Source organism: Zootoca vivipara, chromosome 7 (assembly GCF_965207765.1).
Source record: "Zootoca vivipara chromosome 7, rZooViv2.hap1.1, whole genome shotgun sequence".
Taxonomy (NCBI): domain Eukaryota; kingdom Metazoa; phylum Chordata; class Lepidosauria; order Squamata; family Lacertidae; genus Zootoca; species Zootoca vivipara.
Window position 1 is genome coordinate 81,012,767 of NC_142590.1, and position 20,230 is coordinate 81,032,996.

Below are 20,230 nucleotides of genomic sequence, written 5' to 3' on the forward strand. Positions count from 1 at the left end.
CCTCCAGTAAGTGGTAGCATTTGCCCACAAAGAATGCATGGGTCACATTCACAGCAATATTTTGTTTTGTTTTTGAAGAGATGCTGAGTGGTTGTTTTCTTCCAGGTGGAGGTCACCAGATTGTTTTTAAAACCTATGGGCCCAACAGGAATAGGCGGCACTGGGTGGGTGAAGACCAATGATTCTGGTATTCTTAGTTTTTCAGCCTGTGGCATCAAAAAAGTGTTTGTTTGACGACAAATTTGACCACATTTTATCAGAGCCGTGGTGGTCTATCAGTTCAGGTATCAGGCTGCTAAGTCAAAAAAGAGCAACTTGCCACGGGATGGACTTTCTGTTAACAAATGTGATACAGCATTGTACAGTACCAGACTAGATTTCCCATAATGCTCAGTTCTGTATGATGGGCATTGTGCCTCTCAAGCAGGCAGCTGTGGACAGATGTGAGTGTCCTCTGTCCATGTCTTTTGAAAAGCTACCATGACAGGATTATGAGACTGACCTTTGGGGACCAGGGCAGACATCAGATTAATGTGTGCTTCTCAGGTTGAAGGTCATCTTCATTTAACTTAATTCTTGACGACAAGTGAGAGGATTGAAGAGGTAGTTTGAAGGATATACAGTTGTGAGGAAGAATGACAAGTCGTCGTATCACGCCGCCATGTGATAGGCGACAGTTTCCATGGGGCATGAGTAACATGGCCTTGCCTACCAATGAACCACGACCAATGCGACTGTCATTTCTTGAAGCTGATGTGAGTAGAATTGTTCGATAAGATTGGGGGCATGAGGTATTTGGGCCTGTTGCAATGTAGACTGTCAAAGCAAACATGCCCAATGTCATTCTTCCTATCTTTTGTCACTGAACAGTGCCCATGTACTTATGCACCACTTGTCTAAGGTTGCAATCCACTGTACACTTATTTGACAGTAAACCCCCTTGAACTCAGTGGGACACCCTGAGTAAACATGCAACGGATCAGGCTGCACAATTGCAACTCTACTCAGTTTTAAAATAAGTCCTATTAAACTCAAGTGGGGTTTATCTCTGGGTAACTGCCTAGGAACTGATTGTGAGGTTACCAGGTAAATGCTTTATTTAAGAAAGGCATCCCCAAACTCAGCCCTTCATATGTTTTGGGACTATAATTCCCATCATCCCTGACCACTGGTCCTATTAGCTAGGGATAGTGGGAGTTGTAGTCCCAAAACATCTGAAGGGCTGAGTTTGGGGGCGCCTGATTTAAGAGGAGACCCCGTATTTCACTATCTGAGCTACATGGCATTCAATAGGAAGCTCAACCATCTGATTCCTGCCCTTTAGAATGGTTGCACACCTCTAGATATGAAGAACTGGTCAGGGAAGAGTTTGGGACTTTTAAAGTCAATACTGTATACTATATATTATCCCATTTTTAGCCAGAAAAAAGAACCCAACAGGTCAAGTAATCAGGCCCATTCTCAATATTTTTGTTAAAACTTTTTGGAAATTCCTAAAGGCCTTATATTAGTAAGAAGTTGTGTACACACATTTTTAGGATATCGGTGCTTAAGGTTGCAATTCTGTACGTGCTTACCTAGGAGTAAGCCACATTGTGGGTGGGGCTTACATCTGAGTAAATGCACAGCAGTGTACTGGAAGTGACAACAGAATTATGAATCAGGCTTAGCAGAATTTACTGCCCCTAGAAGTAAATCCTACCGGTATCTACCGTATCACACTGCACATTTTTAAATACGTATAGTGATTATGGGCATAGCCAGGAATTTTGTTAGGGGGGCAGGCTTTTGTTAGGAGGGGCAGAACTTCAGGTTTGTATTGATGTTTATTGATGGGGGGCAGCTGCCTCCCTCTTGGCTACGCCCATGATACCTCGATTTTCAACTAAGTACTGTATCCTTTTTTGTGTGTGGCAAGGCTCCTGTGCCTCCACCGTTTTATAGTAGCCAAAAATTTAAGAATACTGTACTGTAAAACATTTGCCCCCAAGAGGGAGCTACAGCGATAGAGAAAACTTGGCATGCCAAATTCCTTCCCACTATCCATCTTCACGTCGTATTTCGAACAGACGTTGCTTTACTGGTGGCGCATGCGCACAAGTGACCCTTGCTTGCGCTCCTTTTCTCCTCCCAGCTGCGGCTTCAATCGATGTGCGGAGGTTCGATGCAGCAGCCTGTTCGACGTAGCGGCCCTCGGTCCAGGTTGCTGCCGGCCCCTCCGCAGGCTCCGCTCCCGCTGCCTTTGCCGCCGCAGTCGCCCGCCGACGTCGTCGGGCCCCCGGCAGCCATTTTGAGCGCAGATCGACCCAGGCCGAAAGACGGGCTGGTAAGAATCAAGTTCCGCTTTCCGGGCCCGGCGGTTTCGCCAGCTCTTCGCCTTGGCCGTTTCTTGCACGTGGAGAACCGCCAGAGTAGCTGCCGCTTTCCCTTTAATGGAAGAGCCGCCCAGCCCCACAAGCCTTTGTCACGATAGGCTCGGTGTTGTGGGAGGTGGGAAATAAGGATTTCGGCGCGGGCGGAAGAGCGGCCGGGGAAAAGGCTGCAGAAAGGGATCTATCAAAACCCTCGTCAATTTCCAGGTGGCACGTGGGAGAAAAATTGTGGGAGCTATTAGGTTATATTACTTAATATATTTTTTCCTTGGTTGCTTTATTTATTTCTGCTGTGAAAGCAACCTTGGGCATTTTACTAAAAAAAAGAAAAAAGGAGGATACAAATGCTTTCAAAAAGAAAATTAAACACAAATGCCTTCTTCCTGTACATGCAAGTATTATTTTTTTCCTTCTTCGTTTCAGACTTCTGGAAGACAGCCCTTACTCACAATGTATAGACCAAAAGTAAGCCTGAAAGACAGGCAACAACTTTACAGACTCATTATTAGTCAGTTGCTTTATGATGGATATATCAACATTGCTAACGGTCTGATAAATGAGGTAAAACCACAGTCTGTATGTGCACCCTCTGAACAACTATTGCATCTTATTAAAGTGGGTAAGTTGTGATGTGAAACAAATTTAATATGCTGTGTTTAAAGCCAGGTATGCACTATTGCCGTGGTTCTGTTAAGACTGTTATTTTACATGGCATGTCAAAACATCAGTAATCAAAATAGTTCTTTCGTCTCTGGATATTTAAGCCATTAACATTATCTGCAGCCACTTAAGTCTTCTAAAATGATAGCAAATAGCACTGATAGTTGCCCCAGATCAGCCCTTTCTAGAGAAATGTATAAAATGAGTCATTGTATCCTGTGATCCTGCTTGGAATAGGATGTAAAGCAGCAAATACATGTACATGATGGCTCTGTTGCAGCTATTAGTGTATAAACTAGGTCAACTTCCCTATCTGTCCAGTGAATTTGCAACTATGCTACACCTTAGCTTCCCACCAATCTCCATTTTATGCTTTGGAGCAGGGGTCAGCAACCTTTTTCAGCTGTGGGCCAGTCCACCGTCCCTCAAACCATTTGGTGGGCCGGGCCGAACTATATTACCGGTATGAAAAATAATAATGAACGAATTCCTATGCCCCACAAATAACCCAGAGATGCATTTTAAATAAAAGCACACATTCTACTCATGTAAAAACACCAGGCAGGCCCCACAAAAAACCCAGAGATGCATTTTAAATAAAAGGACACATTCTGTTCATGTAAAAACACGCTGATTTCCTGGACTGTCCGTGGGCTGGATTGAGAAAGCGATTGGGCTGCATCTTGCCCATGGGCCTGAGGTTAACTATCCCTGCTTTGGAGCAAAGATCAGTTGCTGCTCACCTACTTATGTGGGTGCCAGGTACACTAGAGAGGCACAGTTGTGAACAATTGCATTTCACCTTGTGAGTTTTTTAGGAAGACTTTATTTTGCACAGGTAAGCACCTCATATAGAGTAAAAATGGTTGTTAACGGTATGAATTATTGTGACAGTTTACCTTCCACAAATTTTCTGATGTTATGCTTCCAGTTAAGTTATAAAAACCTTAAACAACACCCCAGTCCAAGAGTCCATTCAGCAGCCTCAGCTTTTGTAGCTGGGGTCAGTCAGGTCCCCACCCTTCTAGACCAGGTGGGGAAAGGCCTATAAGGCAGGGAACAGGTTTTCTAGGACTCACAGCTTAATAAGCATTCAAAAGATCAAAGGATTAGGTTTGAGAACTATTGTCATAACAGGTTTTTCCCTGTTTATAAAGTTGGGGCTTCTTACTTTTGGAAGATGAGCTTTTGTAATTTCTTTTCTTCCAGGAATGGAAAATGATGATAGTGCAGTTCAGTATGCAATTGGGCGCTCTGATACAGTAGCTCCTGGCACAGGGATTGACCTGGAATTTGATGCAGATGTGCAGACCATGTCCCCAGAAGCTTCTGAATATGAGACCTGTTATGTAACATCTCACAAAGGACCATGTCGTGTAGCTACATACAGCAGAGATGGACAGTTAATAGCTACAGGATCAGCTGATGCTTCAATCAAAATTCTTGATACAGAGAGAATGTTAGCAAAGAGTGCTATGCCAATTGAGGTAAATGCTCAAATAGTAATGAATCAATAAATGTTTGCATTTTCCTTTTGCAGCTTTAGGGTCCTCTGGGAATTATCTGCCAAAAGAAACTGGTCATGCTTCTATCTGTGAGGCTGTTTTCAGAGAGTAGCTTTGAATGACAGCATCTCATCACTCTGCCAGTTAAGCTGTGGGGTGCCAGTGCTATTTACTAGTCATATGAAGCTGTTGGGAGCAGTCTCAATTGGGAGAAGCCTAGACGCAGTTGTGGGCTGGGTGAGGATCAATAAACTGAGCCTCCTCTGATAATACAATAAGCCTGTGGGTGGATGGTTCCTGAGTCCAGGAACTGGGTTGCTTGAATTTGCTTTTAAGGCACAGGTATACAAATACTGGCATTAGATGCCTAGGTAGGCATAGAGAGCCTACATCCAACTTAAGTTGGTATGTCAACTGCACCCTTTCCTAGACAATGATAGCCTAGTCACCACGATCCACACATTGATAACCTCATAATTAGATTACTGTAATGTGGTTTATATGAGTCTGCCTTTGGGCTTTGTTCAGAAGCTTCAGCTAGTGCAGAATGCAGCAGCTAGGGTTCTGAGCAGAGTACCTAGCTTTGCATGTATTATACCTGTGTTTAAAGAACTGCATCAGAAGAAAAGGAGGCCTTTTTTATTATTTTCCCCCCTCTCCCTACAGCCACCCACATCTTCTCTCTCTCTCTCTCACACACACACAGAGAGAGAGAGAGAGACACTCACATTCTGTCAAATTTTGTGGGTTACAGGAAGCTGCGGGGGAAAGGAAATTGGTGACTGAATTCAGTGCTAGCATAGCCATGGACTTGCAAAGTTTGGACCAGTCCTGATCTCTCAGAGTTCCTTTTTTCATTTGTAAGATGGGCTGTTAATGACCCACTAAAGAGAGTTATTTGGACATATACGAGAGATTGTTTCATGCTTTAAACATCCTGCATAAACAGTTGTGGGAAGATGCAGGTCCACTGTGTCCACTATGAAGGGAGCACCATCAGATATGCAATAGACAGCATTTGTGTCTTGGTGCCTGCAGTGAAAATTCTATGCTTACTGTGCTGTGTTTAAATGTATTTTTCAGGTCATGATGAATGAAACAGCTCAGCAGAACATGGAGAACCACCCTGTTATTAGAACTCTGTATGATCACGTGGATGAGGTGACATGTTTAGCTTTCCATCCAACAGAACAAATCCTTGCCTCTGGTTCAAGGGATTACACACTTAAATTGTTTGACTACTCAAAACCATCTGCCAAAAGAGCCTTCAAATATATCCAGGTTAGACACTTAAATCAAAACTTTATAAGGAATAACAAAAATAACCAGAAAAGCATGACTTTGGAAGCCTTGTTGATGCTATTAAATGGTGTGTACAAGTGGGATTAAGACCATCCTGGTGTCCAGTTTCTAACTTAGTCATAAGAGTACAAAACATACTTTGGACATTGCCATTCAAACGCCTCCTAACTTTAATTGAGGGGCCAAACTAGCTATGAAATGGTTTTCATTCTTTCTTCCCCTGGCTTTTTAAAAAATAAAAAGCAGTATCAGCTGCTGCAGTTGAGTGGAAGAACAAAGAAGTAGAAGACAGGGCTGCTTAATTTCCCCCCCCTTTCAACTGACATTTTATATGGGAATAATGTGCGTGATTTTAAATGAGTGCCTGGGAAGGATTTGTATTCTGAAAGGTAGGATGTAAATAATTGTAGCAAATAAATAAAATTACCACCAACACCCAAAGTTGTGTTTTTTTGCTGGGGAAATCCCCCTATATTTCCCCCCTTAGGAAGGGCAATCAATACTGTATAGCTAGAAAATTCCCAGGGGAAGGTTTAAGTGGCTCCTCTGTCCACATACTGACAATCTCTCAAGAAGAAATTAACATGGAACACCATGATCATCATCCAATCTGCTAGAGAAGGGGGGTGGAATGCATGGGGTAGATTACAATAGATCTGAAGTAGTTTGTGACTTCTTTAAGCATAACTACCAGTAAATATTTCTCTTCCCTAACAGTAGCTTAGTTTTACCAGTTGTTTCAGAGCATAAATCCAGCTTGCAGGAAAATGAGAGTGGTCTCTGGGGATCTACAAAGTAGGTGATACTGATCTTGAAAAGGTGTGACTTGGAGGCAACTTCCTTCAGAACCTTTTTTCTGACAAATAATAATCTCACCTCTTTTATGAGGTCCTGCTTTCCCACACTTTGCTTAGAAAAATCTGTTCTGCTGTGTCCTATCTGGCTTCTTTAAATAGCAATGTTGTATGTTTTATACAGTAGCTGACACAAGCTTGGTGTTTAGGTGGATCAGTGTACTGGGAAGATGCCTTTTAATGTTAACTTCCTATTTTTCAACTAAACAGGAAGCAGAAATGCTGCGTTCTATCTCTTTCCATCCTTCTGGAGACTTCATTCTTGTCGGTACCCAGCATCCTACCCTGCGACTGTATGATGTCAATACTTTCCAGTGCTTTGTATCTTGCAATCCTCAAGATCAGCACACTGATGCCATATGCTCAGTTAATTACAATCCAAGTGCTAACATGTATGTAACGGGCAGCAAAGACGGTTGCATCAAATTGTGGGATGGCGTTTCAAATCGTTGTATCACTACTTTTGAAAAAGCGCACGATGGGGCTGAAGTCTGTTCTGCCATTTTCTCCAAGAATTCAAAGTATATTCTGTCTAGTGGAAAAGACTCTGTAGCTAAACTGTGGGAGATCTCTACAGGGAGAACACTAGTAAAATATACAGGTGAGTAGATGTTGACCAATATAATAGATATGTATATATTTCTCTCCCATCCTCCATTACATCTAGTTAAATGTAATGGCCTTCCTGGATGTATCGTGAGGAAAAATGTAAATTGAAAGTTCTGTACAAAGTATGCAATAGTGGCATATAAATCCAGACGTTTTCCCTTGAAATTTTTAACAAATAGTTCATTATTGGTCATAAGGAAATAACCTCATGATCAGTGACCTAGGAGAAAATCAGGTAAACTCTGCAGTCATGTCCAAAATCATACGTGTGTTTGCACAACTCTTACTTAAAATCACTTGGGTGTATTTAAGAGAAATCCTTGGGGTTCACACAATGATTCGTTTCCTACTAATACTTCTTAATATACGAATGATGTTGCTTCTTTTTTTTATCTTGCTGAGCTGGAAACAAACTACATCAACATGTAAGATTGCAATTTTCTTCTCAATGCTTTCTCTAATACTTCCAGTGTGTGAGATGCTACGGAAATTGTATGAATTAACTTCTCTGGAATAAGTCCTTTTCTGTAGAGGCATATTTTGTAATACAAATTTTCAAGTTTCTAACATGCTAAACCAGCAGGGTGCAGTCAAGTCTTGGCATACCTCCGCTGTCAGAGACACTCTGCCTTTGAATGTCAATTGCTGGAAGCAAGTGAGGAGAGAGCTGTTGCACTAGGGTCTTGCTTGCAGGCTTCCCATGGGCATCTGGTTGGCCACAGTGAGAACAGAATACTGTGCTAGATGGCCTGATCTAGCAGGGCTCTTTCTCCAGTTTTAAATAATGTATTGTTCTTCCTTTACAAAGAAACAAGGGCACTGGGGGGGGGGCATAGTATGCATCCTCTGCTGTAGTTGGAAAGCAGTACATTAGCTTGATTTAATGTTTGTGGTTGGTTATTTTCTCACTAGATGAACTCTACCAATCCAACTAGTGCACTACTGGGTTTCTTTCTGAGAGAAGATTTTCTGTTGCTCTTGTATGCTGTGAGCAACAGCTGTTTTGGTTCATGTGAATGGCACATGTTTTAATAATGCTTTCAGTCATTTTATGTTATTAGTGTCTTTGAGATTTTTGGAATACAGTGGTACCTCTACTTACGAATGGAGCTCCGTCCGCCATCTTGGATGCGGTTTAGATAGGATTTTTTCTACTTATGAATTTTTAGATAGGGTTGCTTCTACTTACGAATTTTTTCTCCCAATGCATTCCTATGGGATTTGACTTACAATTTTTTTCGACTTACTAATGTGCGTTCGGAACGCATTAAATTCATAAGTAGAGGTACCACTGTAAATATTTTTTCTACATAGGCATCATTTATTAGAATCTAATGCATGGGTCTTTAAATATATCTCTATATATCAAAACATCAGGCTTTGCAATAACTTTCGCCATGTTTAACATTTCTATCCCTATTAGGAGCATTAGTGTCAGTAAGTTTTAAGGCTCTTGAGAATACTTGTCTCAAAATTGTTGTACCAGCTAATGAACATATATAGTTCGTATAGATACTGAGAACTAAAGGCTTGCTACATTACACTGGAGTAAGAGTTTGGCATTTAAGACAAGGGTACTAACCTGTTAAACCACAGAGCCTAGGGCTTGTCGGTCAGAAGGTCGGCAGTTCAAATCCCCGTGACGGGGTGAGCTCCCGTTGTTCGGCCCCTGCTCCTGCCAACCTAGCAGTTCGAAAGCACAAAGTGCAAGTAGATAAATAGGTACCGCTCCGGCGGGAAGGTAAACGGCGTTTCCGTGCGTTGCTCTGAGATGGGTATTTTGAAACGGCAAGTCATCTCTGATATGACATCTCTGACATTGCAAATTATGATCTGTTCCTGGGATCCTCATGTTTCCATAAACAAAGTTAAAACATCTGTGACAGTAAAATTGGAGTATCCTTTTCCTATAGAACTATCTAATATATGGCTTCCATTAACTTCCATCCACCAAAATTGTAGAGACAGATTTACCATTAAATATTTGTAGTCATGTCAAAGAGAGCGCTCAACCTAAACCCCAAGAAAGGTGGGGGGGGGGAGATCTACTCATTTCATTTGAAAACTTTTCCCTCATCCCTAAAAGACAAGATGAATAATCTTTCAGATATAACTTTTTTCATTCCCAACTGGGAATAAATTTATTTTATATCATAAATAATGTATTTTAGGTTTGAACAGATTCCCTTTCTGCCAACGTGGAAATAAAGGTGGATAGCTGAGATTTAGAAGACAGGAAATGTGGTACAGGTGTGATCTGCAATACAATATTTTAGCATTGGACTGGGTGTTTTTGAGGAGGAAGTCCCTGCCTAGGATTTAAGGTTTTTGTACTTCTGCAAACTTTGAGGTTTTCTGAGCCTGCTGATAATCTGTGTGTGTATGTGGTGCCATTTTGGCTACATAAATACCATCACTTGGAGAATTGAGATCTCTTTAAATATATGTGATAATAGATCACAAACAAGTCCTTGCCCTCTTGGATGTAAAGTTTCTTTAGTGGCACTTTTCAAGACAGAGACAGCTGTTTGGATTAAAGATACTTCAGTGTCTGCTAAGATCCCAGCAAACCTTTTGTAATATCCTGATACCAGTCTTGCTACTCGTAAGTTGACTAATGGTCTCTCTTACTTTCTTTACTCTAACTAGTTGGTTCAACCTATTCTTTTCCTCATCTGAAATTTTAGGAATCTGGACGTTAGAAAGAAAGAGCTCTTTTTCTTTGGGTGAGTCAGACCTGTGTAACTATGAATAGTATTTAACCAGTTCTGCCATACTTAGATTAATTTCCATTTCTACCCTGCCCCAGTACAGCAAAATAAATTTGAAACTAAAAATAATATAAAAGCTCATGCTTAACCCTAGCAATGAGAGCTCATCTAAACAAATTTACTGTGAAATATTTGACTCTTTCAGGCATTCATTAAGGGCAGTCCCACATAGAGCGCATCACAGTAGTCTAGCCTCAAGGTTATGAATACATGACAGTTGCTAGGTCTTGATCTGATAAAAACCTTAAAACTAAACCTACCTTTCCCAGTTTTCAGGTAAAAATCTACAGGCTCACAAGGCCAGCCTCAAAATACTTGATATCCAGGTATGCCTGGAGCTGTAGAGCAAATACTCTCTGTAACCTTTCCAAAATGAAAGGTTAGAAGTGTATCAAAGCTATGTCCAAGGTACTCCCGCCCACCTTTTAAATAGGAACAAAACAATGGCAGACACTGCCCTATCTAAATGGGGGGGAGTACTGCCCAGCAAGGAAACCCAGCTTCTCCCAGTTTTGTTGGACAAGTCATAAGGCCCTTACATCCCTGAAGACTCTTATGTTTGTGTATTAGATACTCAGTCTTCAAAACAGACAGTAGATGTATATTTCTCGAAGTAGAGGCAGCCCATGTTCACTCATCACCAGAAATAGCTTTGGATGATATTCTGTAGGTATTATGGCAAATGGGGAGGAATTACTTGCCACAGGCTTTAGCAGATCTTCTTAACCAAGATCTGCCAGCTTTGTTGCAAGTAAAATACCATCTAACACTCTTAATCATCTTGCACTTCACTTCATCTCTTTTGAGCCCTATGTAAAGTTGTGACTTGTGCCAATGAAGTAGTGAAGATGACCCTTGGAAGCAACTGTTTTAGAGGTTGACATCCACCTCCTGTTCCATTAGTTAGCAAGGTCATTAACAGAGCAGAGGATTCTGGGAATCCAGTCAACTCTGAAACTGCAGAGCCAGGCCAGACTGGCTCATTGCTCCATTAGCAATTTTGCTTAGAGTTGTCTTGAGAAACACACCCTTTCTAACTAATTTTCACATTATGGTCTTTAGAAATGAATATTCAAAACCACAATTTTCTGCTGATGCCAGCCTTCAAATTCCTGTCTAGCTTGGATTGTTGCTGTGGAAGTAGTGCTTCTCTTAACCTCTAGGATGCTTCCACACTAGGCCTTGAGTGTGAAATTTACATGCTTCATTTACTTTCCTATAGTGGGCATTCACTCAGTCATCCAAACCAGTATTTTCCCTGCGGTTTTTGCATCTTTTCTCAGACCAGAAGAGCAGCACAATCTCTGGACAGAGGTTTCCTTTCATGCCATTATTCCATCTTTTTATGTAAAAGCTAGGGATTTATGTGGGCTGTGACTTACTGGGAAAGCAAACCGATTGCAATTCAGCACACATCGGCTTTAATGATGGGTATCAATTTATGATCTCATTTGTTTTTCTTGGGGGGGGGTGGCAATTTTATCTTGTTTATTAGTACAAAACTACTTTCCAGCCACCATATTTCTTTTAAATTAAAAAAGCTTAACACCTTAATAGTAAGGTTTTTTTTTTAAAAAAGAGTTTTAAAAAAAAACAACAACAATGAATGGACAAGTAATAAGGGGTGAGTGCTGTGCCACCATAGGTATGTCATGTCCACTTGTGTTGGCAGAACATAGCAAGATGTACATGTAGAGAAAGTGCAATACTTCTGATAGTGTGGAAGTCTGTCACAATTCCATTTGCAGTTTCAGCAGTATAGCAAGTGATTGGGTAGTGCTGTTTATAAACACTAGAAAATGCAACATGTTTGTATTCACTTGAAAATCTGTTTTTCTTACATAATGTTAAACTTTGAACAACAAAATATTATTGAAATGCCTGAATGCTTAATTTAAAATGGGAGTGTGGAACCTCAGACCTGGGGGCTGAATGTTGTCCTCCTGGCCGCTCTAGGGAACTCTTCTTAGGCCATAACCTTCAACTGCACCCCTCTTTGCTTTTGTCTGACTGGAATACTACTAATACTACTAATAATAATAAATAATAATTTATTATTTATACCCCGCTCATCTGGCTGAGTCTCCCCAGCCTCTCTGGGCGGCTCCCAATTGAATATTAAAACAATACAGCATTAAATATTAAAAGCTTCCCTAAACAGGGCTGCCTTCAGGTGTCTTTTAAAATTAGGATAGCTGCTTATTTCCTTGACATCTGATGGAAGGGCATTCCACAGGGCAGGTGCTGCTACCGAGAAGGCCCTCTGTCTGGTTCCCTGTAACTTCACTTCTCGCAATGAGGGAACCTCCAGAATGAGTCTTTGAATGAGTCTTTGAGCTGTGATATTGCATCTTGATGGTCTGGATAGAGAGGGATGTGGATGTGTGTAGAAGCCTCTGACTTCTGTGTGTTTGGGATGTAGTTTACTATACAAAGATAAGTGTCACATCCTTCAGCCTGCCCACTTTTGCCTCTGGTTCCATTTACCACTAACTTGTGGCTCCCAGCATTTTGCCCTCAAGGGAATGCCGTCCTTGAGCTAATCTAATAACCTACCAGTAATCTAAATAAATGGTACTCGGTTGGCTAGACTTGGGTTCAAATTGCCACTCAGCAATGAAGATTTCTGGGAGAATTGCTTTCTTAGTCTAACCATCTTTGAAACGTAAAGAAAAAAGTGGAATATTCGTTAGATGGGATCCAGAGGGTAGTAGCCAACTAACTTGAACTCAGAGCACACCCAGTGAAATCAATGGACTTGAGTAACTGATGTCTGAATAATTTCAATGTGTCTATATCAAGTCATGTTCAAAGGTAGACCCATTGAAATTGGTGAACATCAGGTTGTTGTTGTTGTTGTTGTTGTTTAGTTGTGTCTGACTCCTCGTGACCCTATGGACCATAGCATCAGGTAATCATGTCTATTGATTTCATTGAATCTGCCCTGAGGGTGACTTGATTGGATCCAACCAAAATGTGGTACATTTACCTAGAGCAGGGATTACCAAACTGTGGTACCTTTTTTCCTGCCCAATTTTGATGGTGACCATTGAAAAGTGCAATCATCATAGGAAGCATAAGACACTCAATTATCATCTACATCAGGAGTGGCCAACTCTCAAGAGACTGCAATCTACTTATAGAATTAAAAACTGGCAGTGATCTACCTCCGTTTTGGGGGGGTTCAGCTCAAAGTTGTTAAACTTTTTTAGGGAGAAGAAAAGTTGGGGGGGGAGTTCCGTTTTTTGGGGGGGTTAAAGGCAAGGGACAAAGGTCACTCAAAAAGATTGCTGTGGATCAAAACAGAAGCACAGAGAAAGCTCCGTCTTCCCTTCCAGAGATCATACAACAATGGAGGGCGGGGCAAGGGGGCGGGACAGGAGTCAGTTTTAGCAACGCTAAGGAAAGGGAGCCAGAGATCGACCGCGATCTACCAAAACCTCACGGGGATCTACCAGTAGATTGCGATTGACTTGTTGGACATCCCGGCTCTACATTAATGCAATTCTCTTAGATGGAAAAGCCTTTGTAAAAACAAAATCTTTTTATTGTAATTAAACTTCTCTTGTGCTTTGAGCATTCAAGCACCATATTTTCTTTTGCTAACAGAATCTTTTGGAGCATTTAACTAGCTAAGTGATCAATCTTTTCTTTGGGCATTTTTTCTGTTCCCTGCTGAAATCTCCTCCTCCTAACATTTACTCTTACAAGCCTGCTCCTTGGTCTCTTCACTGTGGTTGGGCTGCTATGAAATGTTACTTGGCACATTTTGGTCAGATATACAATCTTTCCAGTATTGAGTTCAGGGGAATCTAGGCCTGTCAATTTGTAGGAAAAGATGGCTTATGCAGTGCTGATTGGCTAAGAACTTGTGACTTCGCAAATCCACCTCTTCTCTCAAGAGCAGTTTTTCAACTTTGGGAGGGGGGGTAGGGTTTGATAAGATGCCAAAGTAACTTATGTATGTATAAACCTTCAAGCAGTGTTTTCAATAGTTAAAAAAGACAAATTTATCCGGAAGTGCAGGATGAGGACCAAAAGTGAAGCTTAATTAGCAATCAGCTTGAAAGCAAAGTATATTTTGTTTGTAGTGGAAAGATGGGGGCGGGAGGAGCTGGACTCAGCCTGCACCCCCAAAAGTAAAATAAATATTTTTTTAGATGTGTCTGTATATGCCATTAGTGTTGGTTTTAGCTTTCTCCCCAAGTGTGTAACAATTCTCTCTCTAGCTTCCTTTTAATTTTTCAGTTTCACATTGAATTTTGAGAATTGCTTGTGTAATCTTGTTCTCAAACCTTGCCCTACATTCTATAGCTGAGATTTGACTAACAAATTTCTTTACTTTGGCCATTTTTTATTTTGGGGGTTTTTTTAGATGGGGAGACTAGTATACTTCTATTATTATTTTTTAAGAAAGTTATATATAATGTGTCATTGTACTAACAGAGAAATTTTACTAGAAAAGGGGAAGGAGAAATCTGTACCATACTTGCTTGTGTAATCTTGTTCTCAAACCTTGCCCTACATTCTATAGCTGAGATTTGACTAACAAATTTCTTTACTTTGGCCATTTTTTATTTTGGGGTTTTTTTTTAGATGGGGAGACTAGTATACTTCTATTATTATTTTTTAAGAAAGTTATATATAATGTGTCATTGTACTAACAGAGAAATTTTACTAGAAAAGGGGAAGGAGAAATCTGTACCATACTTAATGCAATTTCCAAGCTGTGACTGCTTGCAGTGGGAGGAAATTGTGACTGTTCTTGATTCCCTTCCATTGCCTCCAATGGGAGGAAATTATGCCAGGTCTCAGGCTGGTGTAGTTTCTGGCTCTTTTTGGAGATATTTTGGGGGAATGAAGGAGCCTTAGGATCCTGTGTGCCCTCAACTGCCCCAGCATGCTCCCAGTCAGCCAGTGGAGCAGCCATGATGTTTGGAAACTCCAGCTCTGTCCCAAGATTACCTCTAGCCACATGGCGAGAGAGGTCAGCAATATCTTATGGCCCCCAAAATGGTATTACAGGGGCCATAGAAATACACCATGAAAGTATTGTTTTAACTATTCAAATGTTTATTTAATCTAACCAGTAATTTAGCCCTAATTTCTCCTCATATCCATTCAGTGATCATAGTGATGTCAATGCTGTAGCTGCTGTTCTAGTCTAAACTTCTCAGATTTATTGGGTTTGGTTGTGGATAAATCATTACCTAGTAACAACACAGATCACATGCTTACACAGGGGTGAAAAACCATTAAGATGTGCCTATCAGATACTGATGCATCCTTTGGTTTTTAGAATTCTTTCTAGGAGGATTTATTGGTGGTCATCTATAGCTGCAGTTAATTACCTTATTGCAGGGGTCCCCAGACTACGGCCCAGGGGCCGGATACGGCCCAAAGGCCTCATTTATCCGGCCCCGCTGCCAGCTCTTACCGGCGCAGCGCGGCTGCCCACTTCCGAGTTGAGGAAGGACCAGAAATAGCTTGTGTGCATGTGCAAGCGTCATTTCCGGCGCACTTTCAGGTTGGAGGAGGCCCGTGCGCATGCGCACAAGCTATTTCCGGTGCTCCTGTGACCTGGAAGTGTGCCAGAAATAGCGTGTGCGCATGCATATGGGTGCACACTCCCCTGCCCTCCGCACGATCGGCGCTTTGGGCACTGGCCCGAAGCGCGGTAAGTTTGGGGACCCCTGCCTTATTGCCTTCTGGAATGACAGGTTGACCTATTGACCTCTCTGGTATAAGGCACTGATAAGCACAGCTGGCAAAGGATGTGCAGCCATAATCAGAGTGAAGTTTTATGCAGTAATGTTGCCAAAGAATACCGTACTTTCCTCTGCTATTGCTGTATTGCAACTTCTCATAGAGCTGTTCAAGTTGGTGTGAGAGGTCCTGACATGGATTATCCCGCCCAGAGAAGGAAACATGTACAGACTGCTGTGGCATGCTAAATATAAAATTGAACCTGTAATGGTGCCACAGAGCAGAAGCTCAACTGGAATCATCATTGGCAACCTTTAGCCGCAAATGCTTGGATTACTTTTGGCCAATTTATTCCTCTTCCATGATATTCTGTGAACTTCATATAATCTAAGCCCTTGCTCAGCATACTTGCTGAAAACCGCATGGAAAAGGCTGGTGTGAAGCTTCTGTTAAAGGTGGATGAGCTGGGTCAGTTTTTATTTTTAAAAATGTTATTTTTAAAGCTCATTGCAGTTGAGGAAAATTACTTCTTTCAATGAGATGAACATAGGTTCTCTTTAAAAATCTTTCTTGATGTGCCAATCCTGACAGGAACTGGTTATTCCTACATTTTTGCCTTTAAACTGGGAAGGTGATTGAATTGACAATTGCACCATACTGTCTGCTTTCTGGGATGAATAAGAAACAGTTTTCTTAAACTCTGTTCTGTCTGGCTTTCAGCATGGGCTCAGGACAAAGACTCCCATAATATCCCTAGTAGCCAGTCATTTTATTAACATGGCCAAGGGAAGTAACACTAGAGTTGTTCCTATTAGTTGTCCCATTTACCTTTGAGATTTTAGATGCCTGTAATAAAATCTTGTTCCCTTTGGGGCTTTGTAAATGTAGTGGTCCGGCCTGGTTCGATTTGTTTGTGGATGTAAATTTTGAGATTGTAGATAGGCAAGTTTGTAATAACACTGTAGAAGCTGGCTTGTAGAGTGCCACCATTCCATTCTATCTCTGCAATTGCTTAATACTGTACTTGTAAGAGGCTGTTGGGACTCATCACCCTAGGAAGATAGCTCCTATAGGAAAAAGAAAACTGTGATCCTGACCCTCTTCACCTTGTGGAATATCATCGGGATAAAATAAGTCTAATGTGTAAGCCCTACACAAATCGGAGTGGAGTCTAAGATGGTTGGGTGGCGCCTTGTATGCCTCCCGGCAACTCCTACAGCCAAGCTGGTGCCAAATGTATTGCTCTGTTTACCTTTGGACCATCAGCAAGGCCAAGAGAGAGGTCTTGTCATCTGGCCAGCTCAAAATCTCCATACACACTGCCCAGGCCTTTGCTCCAGGGAGGTCACTTCAGTGCTGCTAACACAGTGGTTTGACTTTACCCCCGGATGTGCACTCCATTGTCTTCCAAGACAGACAAACGCCAACAAAAGAGGCCATTAACAAGATCATACATAACTCTTGGAATGAGGTGTGATCAGGATGGTGGTACCCTTCTATTTTTTCTTACTCATTTGATTGAGTGGCCTCACTAATGGTCATTGTGCGTTTGGTTAATTGGAAGAGAACACATAGTCTGAAAACTGAATCCAAACAAGCTTGAGGGGTAGTGGCTAATATTCCCTGAGTTTTTGGGAAAGAGGGAAGTGTCTATTGATGGATGTGATCTATCCCTCTTTAATAATCAATGGAAAGTCTGAGAAGAGTTATACATAAAGCAAATGAATCTAGTGGCATAAGCTTTTGTAGGCAAAATAATAACAAGAATATGCCATATTGATTTGTTAGTCTTTAATATGCCACAAGACTTCACTTCTGCTGCAACAGATTAACTCCGTAACCCTTCTGGAAAGAGATAATCAGGTATCAGTTGAGACCCAGAGAGTATGCTGCCACTTGGCATCATCTGCTCTGTCAACTGTTTCCTTAGCAACCATCAATCTTTTTTCTTCAGCCTCCATGTTTGATTACTGCAATGCGCTCTACATGGGTAGTTCTTTTAAGAGCATTCAGAAGCTTCAGTTGTGCAAAATGTTGCAAACTGTTTTCTGTTACAAATAGAATAGGGGAAACATGGGCACTAATCAACTGTGCTGCCTTGTAGCTTCCAGCTACAATTCAAAGTTTTGAACTCCTAAATGGCCTAATCCTTTTAGGTGTATCCCCCTACTTTTGAGTCAGCCCTGATTATCCTACTCCCATTAATTGGGAATAGAGCACTTTTCTATGTAGAACTAGAGCTGTGGAAGACTCAAAAGATGTGTCACTTTGTGCAGGCTTTTCTAAAGGCAAGCAAGGATATTTATTTTATGAAGCATCTCGCTGAATTTACTAATAAATATTCTGTTGATTCTTAGAGGAATATTTGATTATTTTATTGTCTTTTTTCTGATATTTGCTGATGTTCATTTCACCCATTACCAGTCAAATACACATTACACACAGGCCCTGCTATCCGAACACAATGCATTCTCAGGAAATCATTTTGTTAGGCAAGCGTTTGAATAGAAAGTCAACACTTTCCATTGATTTCCTATGGGAAAGTTTCTAATGCATGCCCAATCAAGGAATTTGACCTCAAAATTATGAAAAAAACAGGAAAACCTTCTGAAACCTTGCAAAAGGCAAACAAGGAAGGATAAAATGCTGCATTATTTGTCTGATATGGCCTCCTTTCGCCTCTCCCTTCCATGGTTTCTAGCGAAATGGCTGCCACAGATCAGCAAAACACAAAAGAGTAAGGCTTGTTTAAGGCTGCTATATGTTTACAGTATTACACACACATCTGAATCTGTGGTGTACATAGGGAGGTTTGGATACTAGTTTCTCGTGTTTGAGTACCATATTTTTCCATGTATAAGACTAGGTTTTTTCCCCTTAAAATTAATGTCAAAAATTAGGGGGCGTCTTATACGTGGGGCCATCTCCCTCCATTTTCTTAAATCTGAGTCCCCCAAAATATGGGGTGTCTTATAGACGGAAAAAATACAGTAAGTGAATTTTGGTATGATGAGCATTTGGATAGCAGGACCTGCATGTACTTTCCTTTATTATGTATTTTGATACTGAATATTTATGTTGCAATACCTGCAGGAGCTGGTTTGAGTGGACGCCAAGTTCATAGAACACAGGCTGTCTTCAACCACACAGAAGACTATGTGCTGCTTCCTGATGAAAGGACCATTAGCCTCTGCTGCTGGGATTCACGAACAGCTGAACGAAGGAATCTTCTTTCCTTGGGGCATAACAGTATAGTTCGTTGCATTGTCCACTCTCCTACCAACCCTGGCTTCATGACTTGCAGTGATGACTATAGAGCTCGATTTTGGTACCGAAGGTCAACCACGGACTGAAGCTGCAACTGCAAAAAAGTTGTCTGAATTTTATTCCTTTTTTTAAAAAAAAAAATTGCTTTTACCATTTCTGAATTTAAGTATTTGGACTGATTTCTCTGCACTAGAAATAACATCAATCCCTACTGAATGGACAGTTTTTTTTAAGTTGGGTCCATAGTTGAAAACAGCCAAGACAGCTGAAAATATTTTTCCTCACCTAATTGTACAAGTTTTGCAGGACAGGTTGCCCATATTCAGTAGCAAAACTTGGCCTCCTGTTTTTTAAACCCCTTAACTCTCTTTGCTCTATTTCATTTGATGCACATGTATTGCATTGCTGCTTGTTGTATGTGCTTTTTTCCAGTTCTCTGATGGTCTTTTTTCTTATTTGTAGATGATGTAGATACTTAAAAGTTCTCTTATTAAACTCATTCTGAGAAAGGTGTATCTAATTTTTCTCATAATTGGCTTTTACCCTACTTTTGAAGCCACCTAGTTTGGTGAAAATCACTGAATCTTGTAATGAATTCTGTGTTTTAACTATACTGTGAAAACAAGTATTTAATTTTGTTGTCCTCAATCTCTCACCATTAAGCTTAATTAGATAGCCTTAGCTTCAAATAAGAGGGAGAAAACCTCTATATTAACTTTGTCCACACCATGCATAATTTGAACAAACCTCTACTATGTGGTGTCCCGCCTTTACCACTTTTCTAACTGAAAAGCTTCATACTAACATTTCCTCATATATATGATGCTCCAGCTCCTTGAAAGGGTCATTTCTGAGGTGTGACACCCAGAACTAGACAAAGTCTTCCAAGTGTGACCGCACCATAGAGTAGTATAAAGCCACAATGTCCTGGGAGCTATTAGAATTATAATCCCTCTTTCGGTCACCTCTATGATGAGTTCTTCTAAAGCATAGACTCTTGTGGTACCTAGAAATCACTGGAACATTCATTTAGCCAATATGTTTAAAGGTACATTAAAACTTTCACACAGTGCATTGTCAGAATATGAAATTCGTGTGTACAGGAAGCAGTGGTGGACACCAACTAGGATGGCTTTAAAAGAGGATTAGACAAACTCATGGAGGTAAAGGCTATCAGTGGCAAT

General features: G+C 41.0%; 1 protein-coding gene across 3 annotated transcripts; it reads left to right on the forward strand.

The window, feature by feature from the left end:
* The first annotated feature begins 620 nt into the window (after positions 1-620).
* Positions 621-19,559, forward strand: CSTF1 (cleavage stimulation factor subunit 1). 3 transcript variants are annotated; one of them, XM_035123664.3, is made up of 7 exons: positions 621-755; positions 2,135-2,326; positions 2,796-2,991; positions 4,242-4,519; positions 5,621-5,818; positions 6,904-7,294; positions 18,873-19,559. In XM_035123664.3, the coding sequence occupies exons 1-7, from the start codon at positions 636-638 to the stop codon at positions 19,130-19,132; spliced, it is 1,635 nt and encodes a 544-aa protein (XP_034979555.2). In that variant the 5' UTR covers positions 621-635; the 3' UTR covers positions 19,133-19,559. The 3 variants fall into 3 exon arrangements, with proteins under 3 accessions (XP_034979555.2, XP_088530792.1, XP_088530791.1); XM_088674666.1 differs by lacking the exon at positions 621-755 and adding an exon at positions 9,990-10,028 and having other exon boundaries at positions 2,293-2,326; positions 18,873-19,555; XM_088674665.1 differs by lacking the exon at positions 621-755 and having other exon boundaries at positions 2,293-2,614.
* Positions 19,560-20,230: the final 671 nt, after the last annotated feature.

Coding starts and splice junctions, on each gene's coding strand:
- CSTF1 (XM_035123664.3), top strand. CDS start 636: ATGACAAGTCGTCGTATCACGCCGCCATGTGATAGGCGACAGTTTCCA. Junction 756..2,134: donor TGTCATTTCTTGAAGCTGAT/GTGAGTAGAATT, acceptor TTCTCCTCCCAG/CTGCGGCTTCAATCGATGTG. Junction 2,992..4,241: donor ATTGCATCTTATTAAAGTGG/GTAAGTTGTGAT, acceptor CTTTTCTTCCAG/GAATGGAAAATGATGATAGT.